This window comes from Octopus bimaculoides, chromosome 1 (assembly GCF_046866305.1).
Source record: "Octopus bimaculoides isolate indiv1 chromosome 1, ASM4686630v1, whole genome shotgun sequence".
Taxonomy (NCBI): Eukaryota; Metazoa; Mollusca; class Cephalopoda; order Octopoda; family Octopodidae; genus Octopus; species Octopus bimaculoides.
Window position 1 is genome coordinate 133166920 of NC_142928.1, and position 22055 is coordinate 133188974.

A 22055-nucleotide genomic window follows, 5' to 3' on the forward strand; every position below is an offset into this window, starting at 1 on the left:
CTTCCAGTTCTTGATCCACTCTTAAACATTCTTTTATTCATTACTAGTTTTTCTCAACCTCACCTGATTATTAAAACACCCAACAGTCCCTGTATCCATCAGTACCTATTATGTTATACTGAATGTTGTTGCAGGTGGACTGATAGACTTAGCAACTGAAGTACTGGCTATTAGTATCCTGTCACCTGCAATGTGCTGTATCTATTAGCCATCAAATTTTAAAATCTCAGTGTCTTAATTAAGCTGATTGTAGACAGGTATCACAGGATGGCATAATCTTTTTTTCTATGGGATAGTGAATCTTGACTTAGATGGTAGTGTCCCTTTTGTATGTCTTTGTGAGCGTCAAGAAAGAACATTAGACGTTGTGACTTTTAGAGATTGTGGTTTTTATTAAAAATAAAATAGCGAAACCAATTACTATATTTATATTTCAAATGCATTTTTAATGCACCTTTGTTGCAATTAAAATATGTGTCAGACATTGTGTTATTGGTCAGTAGAAACATGACTGATGATGTGCTAAGGTCCAATGTAATTTTATTATAAATCCTGACTTTCTTTATTAATTACCATAAAAATTTTAACTAGGGTAAATCACTAATCTAAAAAAAAGGTAATGTTCTAGATTAGGTAGTATAAGTAAATATGGGTAATAAATCATAACTCAAAATTCGTTTCCCACCCCACTTTTTTTTTTACAGGGGTGGAGTCAAAACATGCAAAGGAGGTCATTTTAAAACACCATTTGCTGAAAAGGGATTAGATACTAAGCAACAAAAGGCACCAAGAACCACTGCCTTAACCCTTTAGCATTCAGGTTTCTCTGTCATATGTAATGCTTATTCATTCATATTGTTTTGAATTAATCGTGCATTATCTTGTAGCTTCGAAATTTCAAAGATGTGATTTTTTTTTTTTTTTTTTTTTTTTCTTTCTGGAATGACTTTGTAGGGCAGGTGTGATGAACATAAAACAGATAGAATATTGGGACTGGATATGGCCAGTTTAAACACTAAATGATTGAGCAGTATCAGAAACCCTGTAAAATTTACAATTATTTTTAAAGACTTGCAAGGTTAAATTCGATAATTCAGAAGGGGTGCACATTTAGATAGTGACCTATAAGAAGAGAAAAAGAAAAAGAATCACAAATGCTACACAAACTGCTCATGTAAAATGTGTCAAGGTTCTCCAGTATTTTTTTTTAGCCATCATAGCTGAGGCCAAACTCAGAGTATCTTGATGTATGACAACTCTGAGTTGTGAAGTGGATGGAGATGATAGCTAAGATTAAGAAATTTATCTGTTCTATACCTTCTGCAGTTGAGGAACTTCAGTGAGTCAACTGCAGCAAATTTCTCTTCTAAAAGGTAACTTTAACCTAAGGAAGTATAATAACTACATCTTGTGCTGTTTGTGCACATGAAGGAATACTGGTTATTGTGTAATTTACAGACAAAGAATGTCGACTGTGTAGAAACTCCTACTCTGCTCTTAGCTCTGGCCCACATATTAAATCTTAATTTAATTTGTCTAAGTTGACAAATTTTATTGACAATTATATTCCTTAGTCTGCATATTTATTTCTTCTGTCTCTCATCTTTGTTGCTAATATAAACTAGTGACATTTCCTGCTATTGCAATTTGGATAGGAATTTTTTTTTTTTTTTTATACGTATATAAATTTTAGAATTTTAATACATTTCACTAAATAATTGTGTCTGCTGTAGACACAAGACCAGCAATTTTTAAGAGATGTGGTTTAGGTCTTACGGTAGATTTGACCTCAGCAGGATTTGGACACAGAATGTAAAGAGCTACAAATACCACAAGCTATTTTTTCCAGTATTAATAATTTTGCCTATTCACAACCATCGTCATAATTATGTATTGCCTCTTTTCCATGCTGGCATGGATTGGATCACTTGACAAGATCTGGTGAGTCATCGGGCTGTAACATGCTCCACATCGCCTTTGGCATGGTTTCTAAAGGTGGATGCTCTTTCGAATATCATGATAAGGATAACCCTTTCTGTTACAGGCACAAGGCCTGGAATTTCGGAAGGTAGGGGCTATTTGATTACATCGACCCCAGTGTTCAACTGGTACTTATTTTATTGACCCCAAAAGGATGAAAGGCAAAGTTGACCTTGGCAGGACTTGAACTCAGAACATAAAGAGCTGAAAGAGATACTGCTAAGCATTTTGTCTGATCTGCTGACAATTCTGCCAGCCCACTGCCTTAATAATGATTTCGAATTTTTGGCACAAGGCCAACAAGTTCAGGGAGGTCATAAGCCAATTACATCAACCTCAGTGTTCAACTGGTACTTAGTTTATTGACCCCAAAACAATGACAGACAAAGCTGACCTTGGCAGAATTTGAATTGAGAATGTAAAGATGGATGAAATGCTGCCTAGCATTTTGCCCAGCGTGCTAATGATTCTGCTAGCTCACCACCTTCCTACAGCCTTAGTGATAATAATAATAATAATAATAATAATAATAATAATAATAATAATCCTTTCTACTAAAGCACAGGCCTGAAATTTCTGGGGAGGAGACTAGTCAATGACATCAACCCCAGTGTTTCACTGGTACTTAATTTATCAACCCCAAAAGGATGAAAGGCAAAGTCAACAAAGTATGGACAGATGAAATGCCACTAACCATTTTGCCTAGCATGCTAACAATTCTCCCACCTTGCTACCATAGTAATAATAATAATGATGATGATGATGATGATTTCATTTATTTGCCACAGGGGTGAAGGATGAGGGGGACAATACAGAGACAGACATAAAGTGTGGGATGTTTACATATAATAATGAAATGATAAAAAAAAAAAAGGTATACATGGTATACACTGGAAAAGAAGAGACATGCATAGCATACAAAGGTTAAAAAAAGGGGGGAGTGGGGAGGATGATAGAGATGTGGTCCTCCTGATGCAGGAACACCTCTAGGGATAACCAGGGAACCCCACTGTCTGAGATTTTCCTGAAACACTATGAGCAAGTGCCCTCTCTAATTTCTTCTCTCTGACTCACAAGTCTACACTTAGAGAGGTACCACCCACTCTTGCCATTTTCGCAACTTTCACCCACCTTTCAATAAACTCACTCGAGGACAGCACTTCCCTCTCTACTCTCAATTTCCTTTTCAAGTGAAACTTGAAAAAGTCAATGAGAGCTCTACCAAAGAAGGATGTATCTGGCCTCATACCTTTCAGCTTTGCCCACCAAACAACCTGTTTTGCCACAGCCACCAGACAAAGCAAAATTGCGTTGCCTGCCTGATTGAAGGAGAGCAGTGGTGCAATCATCATTAATAATAATAATAATAATAATAATAATAATAATAATAATAAGTATGGGTTTGAATTTTGGTACAAGGCCAGCAATTTTATGAGAAAGTTAAGTCAATTATATTGACTCAGTGTTCAACTGGTCCTTATTATATCAGCCCTGAAAGGCAACCTTGGTGGAATTTGAGATCACAATACAAGCTGAACATGATTGATGATGTATCAAGCTCCAGTATGATTTTGCTACAGGACTAGTTCAGGCAAATATCTTAAAAGAAGGACATCTTGATGGGACGCCATAAGGAAATCATTATAATCATCATTTCTACCATCTGCTTTTCTATGCTTGCATGGGTTAGATGAGAGTATTTTGGTGCAGGGTTTTCTACAACTGGATGTCCTTCTTGATGCCAACCCCCATCTGTACCCAAGCAAGTTAATAATTTCCCAGTCTATCAGACAACAGCCTGGACATAGTCACACAGAGAACTGGAAACAAATGATGCACAATGATTCTCCTCTTTCATTTACAAAGATCGTACGTGTCAAGAACATGTTTTGATGTGTTTTCATGGTAGACTGCACACAAATAGGACCATCTGCATGAGCAACACTGCTTTGATTGTCTACAATCAGCAAATACAAGTGAAGATGGGGGGGAAATATGAACTCCCTCATAAAAGCACACAGACATACAAACATAAATGCACACACACACACACACACATTCAGTTTGTCTCCCAAATCCAGGCTTTGGTCTGCCCAGGTCTATAATAGAAGACGCTCAAGTTGCCACATGGTGGGACTGAATGCAAAAACATGGAGTTAAGAAGCAAACTTCTTAACCAGACAGTCGTTACTGCACCTTGTGCAAAAAATTACCTTCTATTTGACTAAAATAATTTGCCTTCCCTTCCCCCACCCCCACCCTCAAAACACACGGAAGAGTACTTTTGTAAAACTGACTTAAACAGCTCAAATTTATTCTGTTGTTTCTTTGTGCTGTTGTTTAACCCCAGGTTAACCTAAACTGAGCAAACCTATTATCAAAGGTATTCCAACCACAACCACTCTGTGTTTTTCTAAGACTTGTCTGGCTATGATTTGAGGGAAATTTGGCTGCTATTTCTTGCAAGTTGATCAACTATACAGTGGCATCTACATTAATTTCTTAGTTTGCCCACTTAATTTTACTCTGTTTTAATACTCATACTTAATATTTCCAACCAAACATACCAGCCTTCTTCTCTTTATGAATAATTGACAACTGATCGGCAACCTTTGACATGAGCTATGGTGGTATTTTTATGACAACTGTGCTAGCTGGCATGCTAAGGTGGTAAGTATGGCATGATACTGTGGAGAACATACAGCATTACAGTATAGAAGGGAGAATAGCCAAGTAGATGCAGTATACAGTGATTGGTTAAAGAGACATGGGTTTACATTCTATTGTTGGCAGCACGTAGTTACTGTTGTTCCCTTGCTATTGTATTTAACTCTGTGCCCCATGTATCTGGCTGTGGATAGGTGAGTGATCATAGTAGCGGTGGATAGTGTAACTGTTGTGGTCATTGTAGAGGTGCAGAGATATCTGGTAGAGGTTGCAGTTGTCTAAAGGTGTCTAAAGTAGAGATTTACAGTGGATTATGTTGGGTGTAGTTGTAGAGAAAAAAAAACGTTTGAAATTATGATTGTTTGATCCAATCCAGCAAGCCCATGATTATGTCATCAGTATCCTGTTTTTATTTTCAGAAACTGCATACTCTGCACTACATTACCCAACCTATCCTTTCTTTTTTAAAGCAATAAGATGTAATATGTTGGAGATTTGACTGCTATTTCTAGTGTATGAAGCAACCAAGTAGGGGGCTCCCTTCGTTGGTTTGAGTTGATTGTAGCTGTATAGAGGTATTTATAGTGTTCTGTATTGGCTGTACTTGTGAAGTAGTCACAGGTTGTTGCTGCTGATATTTAGGTCTGGGTCAGTTCTGATTGACCAGACTACCATGAGCAAAAGTATTCCAACTGCATATTAAAGATTACATTATCTGAAGTGTCCTTTTTTTCTGGGAGATGGGGTGGAGTATGATTTGAAATATATTTTGTCTGTTGTTCCTAACATGTGAAGCAACTTCATAGAAGATCCTTTGTAGTTACTGATTTGGTAGTAGCAGTCTCTATAAGCAAAGATAACCACTGCATTATGTTCGGGGCTGTGAGAGGAAGCATTAACAATTCACTGCTTTATTATAAGTTGGTAAGAACACAGAGAAAGACTCAGTGGTTAGTGCATGCAACAAACTACTCAGAATCTAAGCAGTTTCTGTGAATTCCAGTGTTGATATAGAATTGTCCAGCAACACAATAACAGAGTAGAATAACATGCACAAACTTGTCTCATTACAGAGCCCACACTCTTTGCATATTTCAAATTAGTCCTACATTCCTGTGTAATCATTTACAGGGTTGTGAGACAGATACTAAGAGAAGAAGCAGAGGAGAAATTCTATCAAATGGTGATATCTAATTTATGTTGACTACAAACAGTAGAACCACATATTTTATTACGCCACACCTAATACATATAATGAGTCATTCTTATTTGGCAGCAAAGTTTTGTATAAATTTTTTTTTTTTTTTTAAATTTAAGAGTGCAGTCTTTTTTTTTATTTATTTTATTGTTGTCTGGTGCAGTTTCTGCTTCCATAAAAACTGGCTGAAATCCTTCCAACACTGAAACCTATCGCCTTAAGACATTCCTTGAAATATTTTCTCAATAGGAGAGTGTATTCTAGAAAGTTTTTTGTTTGTTTGTTTTTTATCACTCAGCTCACCAAAGAAAATTTGCAGTGAAAGATGTAGTCCTTTAGAGCTATCACTATGCACATGAATCCCATCATTGAATTGGTGTAAGGGAGACAACTATGAAGGCAAATTCTTTTCTACAGGGAGATAATTGATAGGGAAAGAATTGGGACTGATTTGATGTGGGGGGGGGGTGGAGGTGAGTAGAAGTGTTGGTAGAGGTGGTAGTGAACACTGAAATGCAGATGAGTGATATGGTAACAGCGTTGTTAGTTAATGGAATCATGGAGTGCTTAATGGATTTACTTGCCAGATATCTGGGATAATGCTGCCACTACATTCTAGACCACATCAAAAACAAGGTCAACCAACTGATTGGTAAAGATTCTCCTACAAGCGACCTTTTAGTCCACAGGCATATGTTATTTTCCTCTCTCTCTCTCTCTCTCATATTGCTACTGCATCATACTGCTTTTCATCTGAACTAGCTTTTGAGATATCCTACCCTCCAACCAGGGTCTCATATCTTTCCTCTTGCCTTCAAGTTCCTACACGAACTTGGGGAATTCCTTCACTAGACATCAATTCAGATATTCAGACTGATGCCAGTACCCCCTGACTGGCTCCTGTGCCAATGACACATAAAAAAGGACCATCTAAACATGGTTGATGCCAGTGCCTCCTGACTGGCTCCTGTGCCAGTGGCACATAAGAAGCACCCACTACACTCTCAGAGTGGTTGGTGTTAGGAGGGGCATCCAGCTGTAGAAACTCTGCCTGATCAGATTGGAGCCTGGTGCAGCCTACTGGCTTTGCCAGTCCTCAGTCAAACTATCCAACCCATGCCAGCATGGGAAACGGATATTAAATAATAATAATGAGGATAATGATCACAATCATTGTAGTCTAGAAGGACATGCAGAAGTTACAAGTATGCTCCCTTTTCGAAATAATTCACGAAAATGAAGATAATCAAAGCTTCAGTCAGGCTGCTACAAGTTTGAGCACTGAATTTAGTCCCTAAAATATGGATCAGCTTAGTTTGTTAAAGGGGTGCATGTCACTGACAACAACAAATACTAATTTCATGGCCTCTGATCTTAACTGATTGGAAGTGTCATCATGTACATGTTTTGTCTCGGTGTCAAAGAGATAGGTGACAACAAATATTCTGCTCAATACCACAGATTTGCTTGTCAGTTTTTTCACCTTAACCAGTTGACACTGACAATATGTGCATCTCTGAATAGTAGTTGGGGATCATCATAGCCATATGTTGAGAGGAGTTCTTTGGGGTTTGAATAAATCACCTCTGGAAACATGAGTGTTTCACTCAACATCCTTAAACAACCCTTTTTTCAAGGACCTTTTGAGCAGGATGGGCTACTCAACCTGAAGAAAATTCTAACTGGGCCCCCACTTGCAAGGTCTTATGTCATTATGATGGGTATATTGGGTTTCGTATATTTGTACCTCAATGTCATGCACTGCTCTCTAACGCAATAATAATAATGATTTCAAATTTTGGTACAAGGCCAGCAATTTTGGGAGAAGGGCTAAGTTGATTAAATTGACCCCCTCCCCCAACAGCGATAACAACGGTGTTTAATTAATTTGCTCGACTGAAACAAGTAAAAGAGTAAAGAGAGAGATATCAATGTGCTAGGCATTTGAGGCATTCATAAGCTGTCATTTCGCAGCCTTGTTACTATGTACCTACTGGAGTAGGGTTTTTCTGGGTACTCAGCAGTAGAGTGAATTCAAAACCAACATATTTTGTGTTGGACTGAAAATGCAGGTTTTAATCTCTAAGCTTTACCAAGAAAGCAGATTTTTGCTTCTGATAATGAATAAATTCAATGGTTTCCTAGTTGTAATTGTATCTTCAAAATATCTTAGTTTATTGACTATCCAAAATTTAAATTTACTTTATGTATGCAACCTCAATTAAAGCTAATTTAACCAATGCAAGATTAAATATGCTGTTCTTTATAAATTTCATCATAGTAATTTTTAAAATGTTTTAAATTTTCATTTAGTTAATTTTCAAGCTTTGTGTGATTCGCTAACAACTTTTAAAATGAATTTTAATAAAGTTATTTGAGCAATTTATTTTTGCATGTATTAAATATATTCTTTACTCTGTACAGACTCTCTTATTGGGAGAATTTAGCTATCAACATATGAAGCCTTCACTTATAATGACAAAAAGATTAGCACATAAAAGATATAAAGAATTTATTGTATACAGTGCTCAGGTGCTCTGTAACTCATCATAAAACCAAAACTGCATGAACTGTATATAATAAATGCACAGGAAGTGAACAGGGAATAAGTCTTTAAAAAAAACGGGGGTGGGAGGCATGAGATGTATTGTTGGGGAATTTCAAGAGGCAGGGAAGTTTTTTGAAGGATGTAGTATCCCAACATGTGGAGGCGCAATGGCCCAGTGGTTAGGGCAGCGGACTCGCGGTTATAGGATCGTGGTTTCGATTCCCAGACCGGGCATCGTGAGTGTTTATTGAGTGAAAACACCTAAAGCTCCATGAGGCTCTAGCAGGGGATGGTAGTGAACCCTGCTGTACTCTTTCACAACAACTTTCTCTCTCTTTCTTCCTGTTTCTGTTGTACCTGTATTTCAAAGGGCCAGCCTTGTCACACTATGTCACGCTGAATATCCCCAAGAACTACGTTATGGGTACACGTGTCTGTGGAGTGCTCAACCAGTCACACGTTAATTTCACGAGCTGGCTGTTCTGTTGATCGGATGAATTGGAACCCTCGACGTCGTAAGCAACGGAGTGCCAACAACAAGTATCCCAACAGCTAACAGTGAAAAGGGTATTGGTATACAAATTCATAAAACCCACTGAGAGCTTGAATCAACATGAGAACCTTTTGGAGGTCAACCAACTTGCTAGGAATAGACACCAAATTTCCCTTATATTGAACCCTACCATCTTAAATAAAGGATATACACATACTGAATATGTAGTCCCTGAAATATAAAAGCATGAGGTCATATTTGAAACATTTTTGATCATAGGTATTCTCAACCATTGATGAGCTAGGGTTAAATTACTACAGCCTACTTTGGGGGTTGTGATTATGTTGTTTTCAAAGTAATGAACACATTCTAATGTTAGCATTATATTAAGCGGTACGCATGATTGCATGCTAAGAAGCTTGCTTCCTAACCATATAGTTCTAGGTTTAGTCCCACTGTGGCACCTTGGGCCAAAGCCTTGTGAGTGAATTTGATAGCCTGTACATATATGTGTTTGTGTGGGTTGTACATATATATATATATATATATATATATATATATATAATCTGTGTGTCTTTGTGTTCATCCCCCACCACTGCTTGACAACTAGTGTTGGTATATTTATGTCCCCATAACTTAGCAGTTTGCCAAAAGAAATCAATAGAATATGTATCACTCTTTAAAAAAAATAATAAATCCTGGGATTGATTCATTCGAATAAAAATTCAAGGTGGTACCCCAGCATGGCTGCAGTCTAATAACTGAAAAAAGTAAAAAAATAAAAAATATTGGCAGAATTGTACGTTATTTACATTTGACGGATATTTGTCCTCATCTAGTTTGTTGTTAACAACGTTTCGGTTTGTTAACAACAAACAAGATGAGGACAAATATCCGTCAAATGTAAATAATGTACATAATTCCTCATCTCTTAAATATAGAACTGTATTGACAGAATTATACATTCACTAGCAGTGGTATATAACTAACTCCGTATATCTAAATAGTTATGCATTGTCTATTTAATGCTGGATGGAATCCACTTTGCTGCAATCATTCAGACAAGGATACTGTATTCCCATCTTCCCACCTGTTACAGGGACTCTGAAAAGGGTTCTTGAGTGCTGTATTTTCTCATGGTGAAAAGATAAATGCACATATATTGATAATGTAATACCAGCCAATAAGCTGACTTCTCTGCGATCACTCAAGCAGCTAGAAATAGCAGTCAAATAACACCCTGCTGTCTTGAAATAGAACATGAATGGAATGCCTTTCATCATAAGACTGCTCAATCAGGACACTAACCTGAGGCTAAACAATAAACAAAAATGATAAAAATAAAGCTTCCACCAACATAGCAAAGATTTTTTTTTTTTGTAAAGTATTTTATCAGAGGCCTCTGTTTAGAGTGATGTGTTGAAATATAAATTTGGCTAAAATGAAAAGAAATTAAAAAAGTAAATACTGACTAAAAGTTAAAGTACTTACATTTCTATGCTGGCATGGATTAGATGGTAGTGACTTACAACTGGATGCCAATCGGTTGGCATAGTTGTGTGATAAGAAGTTTGCTTCTCAACAACATGGTTTCAAGTTTCAATCCTATTGCATGGCACCTTGGGCAAGTATCTTCTTCTATAGCCCCAGGGCTTGTGAGTGGCCTTTTGTAGATGGAAAATGAAAGAAGCCCATCACACACATATATATATATCTGATGACTTCACTAGTGCTGCTGTCACATAAAAAAGCACCCAATATACTTTGTAAACTAATTAGCATTAGGAAGGGCATCTCGCCATACCAAGCATGCTAAAGTAGACAGTAGAGCTTGTTGTCGTTTTCCAGCTCTTGTCAAATCTTCCAACCCATGCCAACATGGAAAGTGAACATTAAACGACGATGAGGCATAGGAGAAATGTGTGTTACTGTCTCCTTGCCTTGAGAATATCACCTTACTTGGTAATAGGTGAGGGTTGGCAACAGGAAGGACATCCAGCTGTAGAAAACCTGCCTCAACAAATTTGGCCTGATCTATGTAACCATGGAAAAGTGAATGTTAAAATTATGATGATGACAAAGGTGTTGTTTAGATTAATAATATATCAAAGTAAAAAGAGATTAGGAAGAAAAGAGCATTCTTGTGAAAGTATTTTACAGGCAAAAAGTTATGAAGATGTATTGATATTTCAGCTGCATTTGTACCTTTCTGGCTTTCTTTTACAAAGAGGATTGAAATAGTGAATAGAAGAGAAGTGACACAGAGAGAGAGAGAGAGATGACATAGACAGACAGACAGTGTGTGTGTGTGTGTGTGTGTGTGTGATGGAGTGGGGGAGAAACATCAAAGAAGATAGTATAGTATGATGAGAGAAAGAAAGGAATAATTGCAAGGTTATGGTAGAGAGAAGCAGTGGAAAAGTGACAATGATAAGTAACCTTTTGTGTTTCTTTTTTGGAGTTTTGTTGTTTTTGTAATATTTAATAGTAGTAGAAAGACATGAGTGACATAATTAGATGGAGGAATATTGAGAGAAAGAGGATTGAAGGAAGGCAATAAAGATGGGTGGTTGTAAAAGAGGACAAGAGATAGACAATAGTGATGGCTGATGGTAAGAAAAAGTGGTGGATGTCAATACAAAGTGATATGTTGGAGAGAAAGAGAGTAATAGCCGATAGCAAAGAAGGGCAATGTTTAAAGGTATAGGAAACAGACAGATCTGGTACCAAAACCCCATACAGAAGAGTGATAGAAGGTGATGCTAGGGAGGGTTTGACAATATGAAGAATTTCTCACAAGCAGCACAATCCAGATGCTGCAAAATATGATTTGGTGAATTTGACCACTAACCATGTCTTTTAGTTTCCTGACATACTGTGAAAGAGGAGTGGTGTTCATTTTCTCCATGGGCTTAAAATTGCGTCATGTATGTATTTACTCTTAAAGGTATGTTGTGTACTAAAGAACATTGTTTGATATCTGCTGATTTCATCTAAGTGCAATATATGCTGAGGCATTTGCCACTAAGTGGATGAGTTGAACCCAGTACAATTATATTATTTTTAAAACCAAAAACCATATCTTTTTTGTTGCTTGTACAGTTGGAAAGTATCTCGATACAAGTTTTAAGGAACTTTTTGCAATATATGATGCCACAGCAAGTTTACATGGTGGGTTAAACCAAGTTATGTTACTTTCGCATGGTGATTTTCAGGGCTATGTGAAGTATTATAGGGAGAAATATATTGTTTTTCCCCCAATAAATCACTCTCTTTTAAGGCATTGTTGTAGTAGGATTATGCACAGTTAAAAACTGTATATAATGAAACACTAGAAATGTGATTAATAACATTTACTAAATTCAATTTTTCTGTTGGTTTCTGATAAGGATAATGATACCTTACTTAACTCAGCTTTATCTCCTCTTTACCTCCCTTTCTTTCTCTTCTCTTATGCCTGCCTCTTTTCCCTTCATACTTCCATTTTCATTTTTACCTTTATATTTAAATGCTTTGTCTACCATCATATTTAAAAATTTTTATTGTAAGAGTTTAAATCTTAAAATCTCAATATTTAGAAGCCTCATTTTGTTCCCCTGGCCCAATATATATATATAAGCTTGCATACTATAATAAACTCCTCATACACATACACCATTTATTTTGTTTTAGTCATTGGACTGCAATCATGCTGGGGTACCACCTTGAAGGGTTTAGTCAACCAACTCAATCCTAGTACATTTTTGTTCTAAGCCAGGTACTTATTCTAGCAGTCTCTTTTTGCCAAACTGCTAAGTTACAGAAATGTAGACAAATCAGCACTGGTTATCAAGCAGAGATGGAGGACAAACATAAGCACACACACACACATACATATATACATATGATAGGCTTCTTTCAGTTTCTATCTACCAAATCTACTAGCAAAGCTTTAGTTGACCTGGGGTTAGTAGATGTTTGCCTAAGGTGTGATGCAGTGGACTAAACCCAAGACTACATGGTTGAGAATCAAGCTTTTCAACTGCACTACCATAAATAAACAAGCTTGTCAGTTCAATAATGAATTATTTTTTAAATTTCTTGAAAGTATCTCCCATTCTCCTTCAGAATTGTTAACAATTGATGCCAGGTTTTGTTTCCCTTCTCTGACTTGGAAGAAAATTTTGTAAATTAAAAATGTTTTACACACAGTATTCAGTACACCACTCATGTCAATAGCCTTTGAGTTTTCTTTCAGCTACTTTTCTTTGGGACACACACTCCATATCTTTTTTGAAGTATGCAGAGATATAAATACCTGTACCAATTTTATGTTGTGATCAATAACTGCCTTAGATTGTAGCTCTTCTTTGACTTGATATGTATGATTCCTTATCTTGGTACAAGTACAACAATGATATTCCAGAACCTTTGGTTCCAACATATTTCCAGATTACTGATTTTCCCAAACCTGAGGTAGTCACCTTTAAATTAAACAAATATTAATTTTACTTCTATAATTAAATGAAATACATGTACATTAGTATAAATGATACGAGTTTATTAATATTGGTTTCAAATTTTGGTATTAGGCCAGCCATTTGGGGTGGGAGTAAGTTGATTACCTCGATCCCAGTGTTCAACTGGCATTCATTTAATCAACCCCAAAGGAACGAAAGGCAGGGTCGACCTCAGCAGAATTTGAACTCATAGTGTAAAGAGGGTTGAAATGTCACTAAGCATTTTGCTCAGCATGCTAACGATTCTGCCAGCTCAACACTTTACAAGTTTATTAATAATACACTCTGCAAGATATTTGTGAAACAAGGCCACCCAGTAAACTAGTACAACAGCGACAGAATTAAATTCCAGACCTTCTGTGTCCAAAAAAATCAGTGTTGTACCTGTATTAGACAATTGCCACACTTCAAAGGTAAAAAAATAGATTCCAAGGAAACTAGTGGTGATCTGTAGTGGCAAATAATAAGTGTAAAATATTCACGCTGTGAGGAAGAAAAGTTTGGTATTTCAGGCAGGACCTAGCATATAAAGATAGATTAAATGTTTACTGATAGTACTGAATAAATAGTTCTATTCAATACTGTCTACAAATATTTTCTCTCCTTCTCAAAGTAATTTATTCCACTTCACTAAATTTCTGTACCACAGTTCAACTTTCATATCAACCACAAAGCCACCCACTACCTTTTAATTCTGGTGTCAACCCCTCATATCTACCCTAGTATTGACTACATTGTTCTCTGCTAGTATTTGCACCAATTATTACCAACCCTTCTCTCGTGCCAAATTCCCAGTTAACACAAACCTCATTGTTCCTTCATGTATTGTCTCCCCTTTTGTGTCTTTACTGAATGACTAAAGCGGCAGTGTTTGCTGTTTCAGATGTGTGCACATTCTACTGTGATGGCTCTACCTGTCAGTCTGACCAGTCGTTAGTGTGTAACGGCAGGTCACACTGTCGCGATCAGTCAGATGCGCAGCTTTGCAATGAGCAACACCCTAGCTCTGCACCCACAGAGCAGATTGTAAGGAGTGAGTAGCCCTTATTAATTGTTGTTGATGTTGTTGTTGTTGTTGTTTAGTCCAAAATGACTTCTGATTGAGTAGATCTTTGATCATTAGTATTCTAGTTGTGACTATACTGTCTTTTATTTAATTTATAGTTTTGTTTTGTTTTGTTTTTTCTTTTTATAACAACATCATTTAATGAATCTTCCTTTTTTTCAAAAAGTAGTAAGTTGTGATATGAAGAATTGGTTGCTATTTCCTAGGAAGTTGAGCAATTGACTCATCTGTATTAATTGTTGCTTGTATAAGTAGCTGAGAATGGCTTAGTCAGCAGTCTTAGAGGGGGTATGTCATGCTTTATTCAACCATAGTCTTGTCCTTTTTTTTTTCTATCTCATTTTTGCTTCCCACATTTCTTTATCGTTGTTGTTGTTGTTGTTGTTGTTGTTGTTGTTGTTTGGCCAAATAAGCTCAAATCTAATTTAGATGCTTGATAATATCTCGCATATTTACTTTGCGGTTTTGAACTCAAAACTCTGCCGGAGTTGACTTTGTCCTCTTTTCTTAAAGCATTGCTAAAATAAGTAATACCTGGTGATTCCATCTCGACAGAAATCATTTTTGTATTTGTAAAATGAAGCCATTCATTTATGTGTATATGAGAGAGAGAGAGAGCAATAAAAATAGGGGGACGAAGAAATAAGGTAGGAGAGCTGAAATAACAGAAAATAAGTGACTTAGTTTCATTCAATTCTTTACCTATACTGTACACTCACTGCAAACCAATATAAAACATGAATGTCTTCCATATACTCTTCTTGTCAGTCCTAAGCATTTTACTTATAGTGTTCTCTTAGTACTTCTTTCTGTGCTTCATCATTTAAATATCTGCATCACTTTAACAATACATAAATGTTTCACTTAGAGCTCGCATCTCAACACAAACTTTTACTTCTAGCTTTACTTATCTGCAAGAATTTTATTCAGAACATAAAATGTAAGTAAGAAGTGTTTTACTTTTAGTCTGAATATTGTTTTTTAAGCTTAAGCAGCCTACAGACTCTTTCCTCCTGGACAAAAGCTTCTACAGAAGTTTTGCTTGTGAACTAATGTAAATAGAGATATTGCTGCTAGTCTAATGCATCACAAGAAAGGGTATGTATGTATGTGTGTGTGTGTGTGTGTATATATATATATATATTGTATCCCTCAGGAAATGTTGTCTTTCTATTTTTAACACTATGCTAGTTTATTGCAAGAAGATCCATGAGGTTAATCTCCCTCTTGGTCAGATACTTTCTATCGTTGTATGACCATAGCTACCTCGGTTGGTTTATGAGGGATTTGGCAGCAATTTGTAGTTGGCCATGCTAGATGCTCCCTAATTGGCTTGGTCATCATAGATTATCTCCCAGGTGAATTGATACCTGTAGTTTTATGGACCTAAAGATATATAACACCATGTCTGCCATATGATACAAATTCAGGAACCCATGGAATATGGGTGGCTCTTAGTAGATGTTTGCATTAGAATCACTTTTCGTGCAAACATTTGGGCTGTATTTACTTCATCATAACATCCATTATTCCAAACACGCTACCAAAGAAGTTCCCAAATTTTAAATCTGTTAACTACATCATGCTCTTACAGAGCGTTGATCAACACTCCTTCCCCCACTCCACATCATCACATTTTCAGTAAAATATTGTGGTATTCTTGGAGTTTATCAACAATAAAGCATATGTGAACATTTCAAATACTTCATTGTTGGAAATCAAAGGAAGATATTCACTTTACAGTTGAAATGAAGTAATACTGAAAATTCAAAACATATTCCAAAAAATGTTGGCCACTTTATTTTCTGTGTCAAAATGTTGGTAGATCATACTTTGCTACTGATACAAATTGATAATTGATTGATTTTTATGAGTATAAATAGAGCCAAAATCCAATTTTGAATTTATTCATGTAAATACAAATTGCCAAATGAAGTTAGTTTTCCAGTAAGCGCTTTTTTTTTTTTTTTTTTTTTTTTTTTTTTAAATTTTATTTTCAATAAATTACATTTTCATATTTCTAGTTTAATATATCTGAATAGAAACTGAATATTATAGCATTGTGACTTGCTGGTAAAATGTGTCCTTTTACAATAAGAAAAATACCTTACTGACTATAGTATAGTCAGTGATAAGGAAACAAAGCGTCAAGAACTAATCAGAGAAAAATAAGATCAAGTAGGTTGCCTTATTCATGCAGCAGACATGAAATAAAAAAGATAAAATACCTTTTAATTGAAGACATTTACATTCATAATTAGGTAGATGGCCAATAGCATGAATATTAAGATGAAGTCTGTTTCTGTGTTTACTTAATACATTTATGTTTAAATTCAATTTTGACCACTTGAGAAATGCAAGTAAAAATGTGTCAGCAGCTGTTCTAAGATTTAGATATTGGATTGCAATCTTTTCATTATTCCAGAAATCACTTAAGCATGTGTGTGTGTGTGTGTATGTATATATATATATATATATATATATATATATATATATATATATATATATATATATATATGAACAATGTTTCTGTCTCAAAGTCTGTGTTCATTTCAACTCATTTCTGTTGTAAGTTAGTTTCACTTTCTGTATTGTTATTTTAACTATGGAGAAACAGTCTAGTTAGATATCTACATATTCTCAAGATCCTCTTAAACTTTAAAATTTTTCATGATGGGTTGTATAGATATGTAGATTGCTGTATGAAATATTTTCATCCGTTTCTTATTCTAGTTGTGATATGTTTGAGAAATAGTGGAAATTCCTGTGACCTGAAGAAGATCTGTAATCCTAAAATAAGTGTTCAAGCTTGAATTATACTTAATGTGTTTAGCTTGTTATTGTTTCTGCATTTTGTTAAATCTACAATATAAATAATTTAAATATAATAGGTGATTTTTCGCACATAACTTCTGATCACCCTATGCCTTGTAAGCAAAATTGGGTAGATGGAAACCATTTGAAAGGTTGTCAGATAAGTTGAACGTACTGTAAATCAAAGGTTTGTCCTTGTCACGCTCTATCATACTAATGCTACCTGAGAATTATATTAAGCCTTTAGCATTCAGATTTCTTTGTCAAATGTATTCCTTATTTATTCACAGTTTTGAATTAATCATGCATTATCTTATAGCTTTGAAATTTTGATGATAGGATTGTTTACTTTTAGTATGACATGGTAGGGTACATGTAAGAGGTTGGATTTGGTCAGTTTAGCATAAAACAGGTTGAAGATTTGGGCCAGATATGGCCAGATTAAACACTAAGGGTTTAAGAGTATACGTCGGAGAGTGGGGGTTTCCACAAGCTCTGCATTCTCTATTCACAGCTGATCTCCGCTTGTTAAAGTCCTTTGCTGATTCTTCCTTCCTAAGACATAACTGCACAACAGTGGTCGACGCTTTTGTCTCAACAGTGCTCTACTACAAGAATTGTCAAAAACCATGTCAAGCACGTGTAAGACTTAACAGCTACAAAAGATGCTGTTTGGGAAGAAGTTACCATATTTGTAGTACCGTCAGCCAGTGATGAAAGAGGCCAGAAAAACTCACAGTTTTGGAATACTCAGCCCATTACACACTAGTTCAATGATCCAAGTAGTTCAGTTGTGGGGATGGGGTCAGAAATTCACTTTGCAGCTTAACCCTTTAGCGTTCAGAATAATTTGTCAAAAGTAGTCTTTATTTATTCACATTAAAAAAAAATTGTCTGATATTATTTTGTAGCTTCAAGATAGGAAAGATGTAATTGCTTATTTTTAGAATGACATTGCAGGGTAGGTGTGAGATGCTGGTTCTGGCCAGTTTGAGCATAAAATGTGTAGAATATTTGGGCCGGATGCAGCCGGTTTAAACACTAAAGGGTTAACTGGTCCTGAGATTTATCCCATTGTGTGCCAGTTTGAACAAGTGTTTTTTACCATAACCTTGTGTTGGCCGTTATCTCTGAGTGGAATCTGGTAGATGGAAACTATGTGAAAGCCCACTGTTTTTGGATTGTATTGGCTTAGGTTATTTAATTTGATAAAAATAGGTTTTAAGTGAACAGTATGACTTAGCTTGTTAATTTAAATAAATACTTTGCTTATACACACATACACAGACAGAATGATGAAGAAATATATCATCATTTTAACATTCATTTTTCCATGCTTGCATGGTTTGGCAGAGTTAATTCAGACAGGTTTTCTATGGCTAGACAGATTTTCATAGAATATTGGAAATGAACAACATTCATTTACTACAATCAAGACGTAGCTTCCACTATCAAGTTGATAGCTTCCACTATCTAGGTGACCAAGTTAGTAGTGGGAGAAGGTGCGCTGAAAGTGTAGCTGCTAGAAAAAGAATAGCCTGGGCAAAGTTCAGAGAGCTCTTACCTCTGCTGGTGACAAAAGGCCTCTCACTCAGAGTAAAAGGCAGACTGTATGACGCATGTGTACGAACAGCCATGTTATATGGCAGTGAAACATGGGCCGTGACTGCTGAGGACATGCGTAAGCTCGTAAGGAATGAAGCCAGTATGCTCCGCTGGATGTGTAATGTCAGTGTGCATAGTCGACAGAGTGTAAGTACCTTAAGAGAAAAGTTGAACCTAAGAAGCATCAGTTGTGGTGTGCAAGAGAGACGATTGCGCTGGTATGGTCATGTGGCGAGAATGGATTAGGATAGCTGTGTGAAAAAGTGCCACACCCTGGCGGTTGAGGGAACCTGTGGAAAAGGTAGACCCAGGAAGGCCTGGGATGAGGTGGTGAAGCACAACCTTCGAACATTAGGCCTCACCAAGGAATGAATTGTGACCGAGACCTTTGGAAATATGCTGTGCGTGAGAAGACCCGGCAAGCCAAATGAGACCATAATCCGAGGCCTCTGTCAGGGGTGTAGCCAGCCCACTTATGCGTACCTTTCCTTCATTGAACACTAAACTCTGCTTGTGAAGATCTGTTGAGGCAAGTGAAATCGAAATCGAACCAAATTCGACGACTGGCACCCATGCCAACCTCTCCTTCATTGGACACTAAACTCGGCTTGCGAAGACCTGTTGGGGCAAGTGAAATCAAAATTGTGATGGCACCTGTACCAGTGGAGCACTAAGAACACCGTCCGAGTATAATCGTTGCCAGAGCAGCTTGTCTGGCTTCCGTGCCACTGGCATGTAAATAGCACCGTTTGAGCGTGATCGTTACCAGCGTCGCCTTACTGGCACTTGTGCCAGTGGCATGTGAAAAAACATTCGAGCGAGGTCGCCGCCAGTGCCACTGGACTGGCTCCTGTGCAGGTGGCACGTAAAATACACCATTTCGAGCATGGCCGTTGCCAGTACCTCCTGACTGGCCTTCATGCTGGTGGCACGTAAAAGCACCCACTACACTCTCGGAGTGGTTGGCGTTAGGAAGGGCATCCAGCTGTAGAAACTCTGCCAAATCAGATTGGAGCCTGGTGTAGCCATCTGGTTTCACTAGTCCTCAGTCAAATCGTCCAACCCATGCTAGCATGGAAAGCGGACTTTAAAACGATGATGATGAAGCAATGACAAGACAAGGAGACACAAGCATCTAGATACTCACCCACTCTCACACATGCACATGCAAACACACACACACACTTATGTACAGCAGGCTTCTTTCAGTTTGCATTTATCAAATCCATTCACAAGCCTTTGGTTAGCCCAAGTCTATAATAGAAGACATTTGCTTGAAACAATGTGGTTAGGAAGCAAACTTCTTAATCACACAGCCATGCCATATATATGGGATGAGGTTATTTAAAAAAAAAAAAAAATGGTTGGGTGTATCAGTCAGAAAGTTTAACTTAGTGATTTTACAAGTATATGTTATGCATGGCTATAGTTCAATGGTATAGAAACCAGTAAAAGAAAATACACATATATACTCTTTTACTTGTTTCAGTCATTTGACTGCGGTCATGCTGGAGCACTGCCTTTAGGCAAGAAAATTGACCCCCAGGACTTATTCTTTGTAGGCCTAGTACTTATTCTATCGGTCTCTGTTTGCCGAACCGCTAAGTTACGGGGATGTAAACACACCAGCATCGGTTGTCAAGTGATGGTGGGGGGACAAACACAGACACACACACACATAGATATACGTATATACAACGGGCTTCTTTCAGTTTCCGTCTACCAAACCCACTCACAAGGCTTTGGTCGGCCCGAGGCTATAGTAGAAGTCATTTGCCCAAGGTGCCACGCAGTGGGACTGAACCCGGAACCATGTGGTTGGTAAGCAAGCTACTTACCACACAGCCACTCCTGCGCCTATATATATATAAATTTCTGACATAAAGAATTATTTCACACTGATCCATATAGTCTGTTGGCCTCATCTTAGTTACTGTAGTCACATTTCAGCTGTTGGTACCTTCTGGCCTTCTTTAGATGTGTCATATCCTATGATGCTCTCAGAATTTTGAAAGCAAACTTATTATTAACTCTGTTTGCCAGCCATCAAAAGAACTTTGAATTCTCACCATCCATACAACATGAAGAAAGAACTCTAGTAAAACTCATAAAATAGCAACAAGACACGGTCAGGATTAGAAAATACCGTCAGCTTTCAAGAGCAGAAAGACATGTGGGGGTGGGGGTGGGGGGTCAAGGGTGTTAGTCAAAAACTGTCACAGGCAAAGGCATAGCTATGTAGGTAAGAAGCTTGCTTCCCAATCATGTGGTCTTGAGTTCAGTCCCACTGTGCAACATCTTGGGTGGGTATCATTTATTATAGCCCCTGGCTGACCAAAGCCTTGTGAGTGGATTCGATAGATGGAAAAGAAGTTCAGCATATACATATATGTAATTATATGCCTGTGTGTGTGTATGTATGTATATATATATATATATATATATATATATATATATATATGTGTGTGTGTTTGTCCCTCACCACTACCTGACAACCAGTGTTAGTTTGTTAATGTCTTTGTAACTTAGCAGTTCAGCAAAAGAGACTAATACAATAAGTACCAGGCTTAGAAAATAAATACTGGGATTTATTTGTTCGACTAAACCCTTCAATGTGTACCCCAGCATGGCCACAGTCCAAACATCGAAACAAGTGAAAGATAAAAGATAAAATCTGTCTGCTTTATATTAGCAGTATATTGAAAAACATCTGGATAGAATTCAAAAACTTTGGGGACACCTCTCCATCAGATGAGATCATGACCCAGAACAATGAATTCTATCTCATGGAGTTGTAGCAATAGAGATAAAGGTAATGTCATTCACCCACTGAAAGTAAGACAAGAACATGATAAAAGCCATAACCCACAAGAGAGACAGGGAAATCAGGCATGGCTGATCATTTATGCGGGGAAAAGGAATACTACCAAACCTTGTGGAGTGGAATTAAGTCAACATAATAGATAGGAAATAACACTGGAAAGAATCGTTGTGTATACTGAGAATTCGATAACTTTCTCAGTAGACCTAGCATACAGATGGCCTCCATTTACAATATTTACATTTGACAGATATTTGTCCTCATCTTGTTTGTTGTTAACACAATGTTTCGGCTGATATACCCTCCAGCCTTCATCAGGTGTCTTGGGGAAATTTCGAACCTGGGTTTTCATTCCTAAGGTATT

The 22055-nt window shown here is 37.0% G+C and overlaps 1 protein-coding gene across 3 annotated transcripts in view; it reads left to right on the plus strand.

Moving 5' to 3' along the window:
- LOC106868391 (uncharacterized) overlaps window positions 1-22055 on the plus strand; it is an 81296-nt gene that overhangs the window by 50904 nt on the left and 8337 nt on the right. Inside the window, exon 3 of one of the 3 annotated variants that reach the window (XM_052970646.2) lies at window positions 14269-14418. The exons of the other annotated variants lie outside the window; for them this stretch is intronic. Within the exon in view, the coding sequence (XP_052826606.1) occupies window positions 14269-14418 (150 nt within the window). The remainder of the gene's footprint in view (window positions 1-14268; window positions 14419-22055) is intronic. 3 annotated transcript variants of the gene reach the window in all.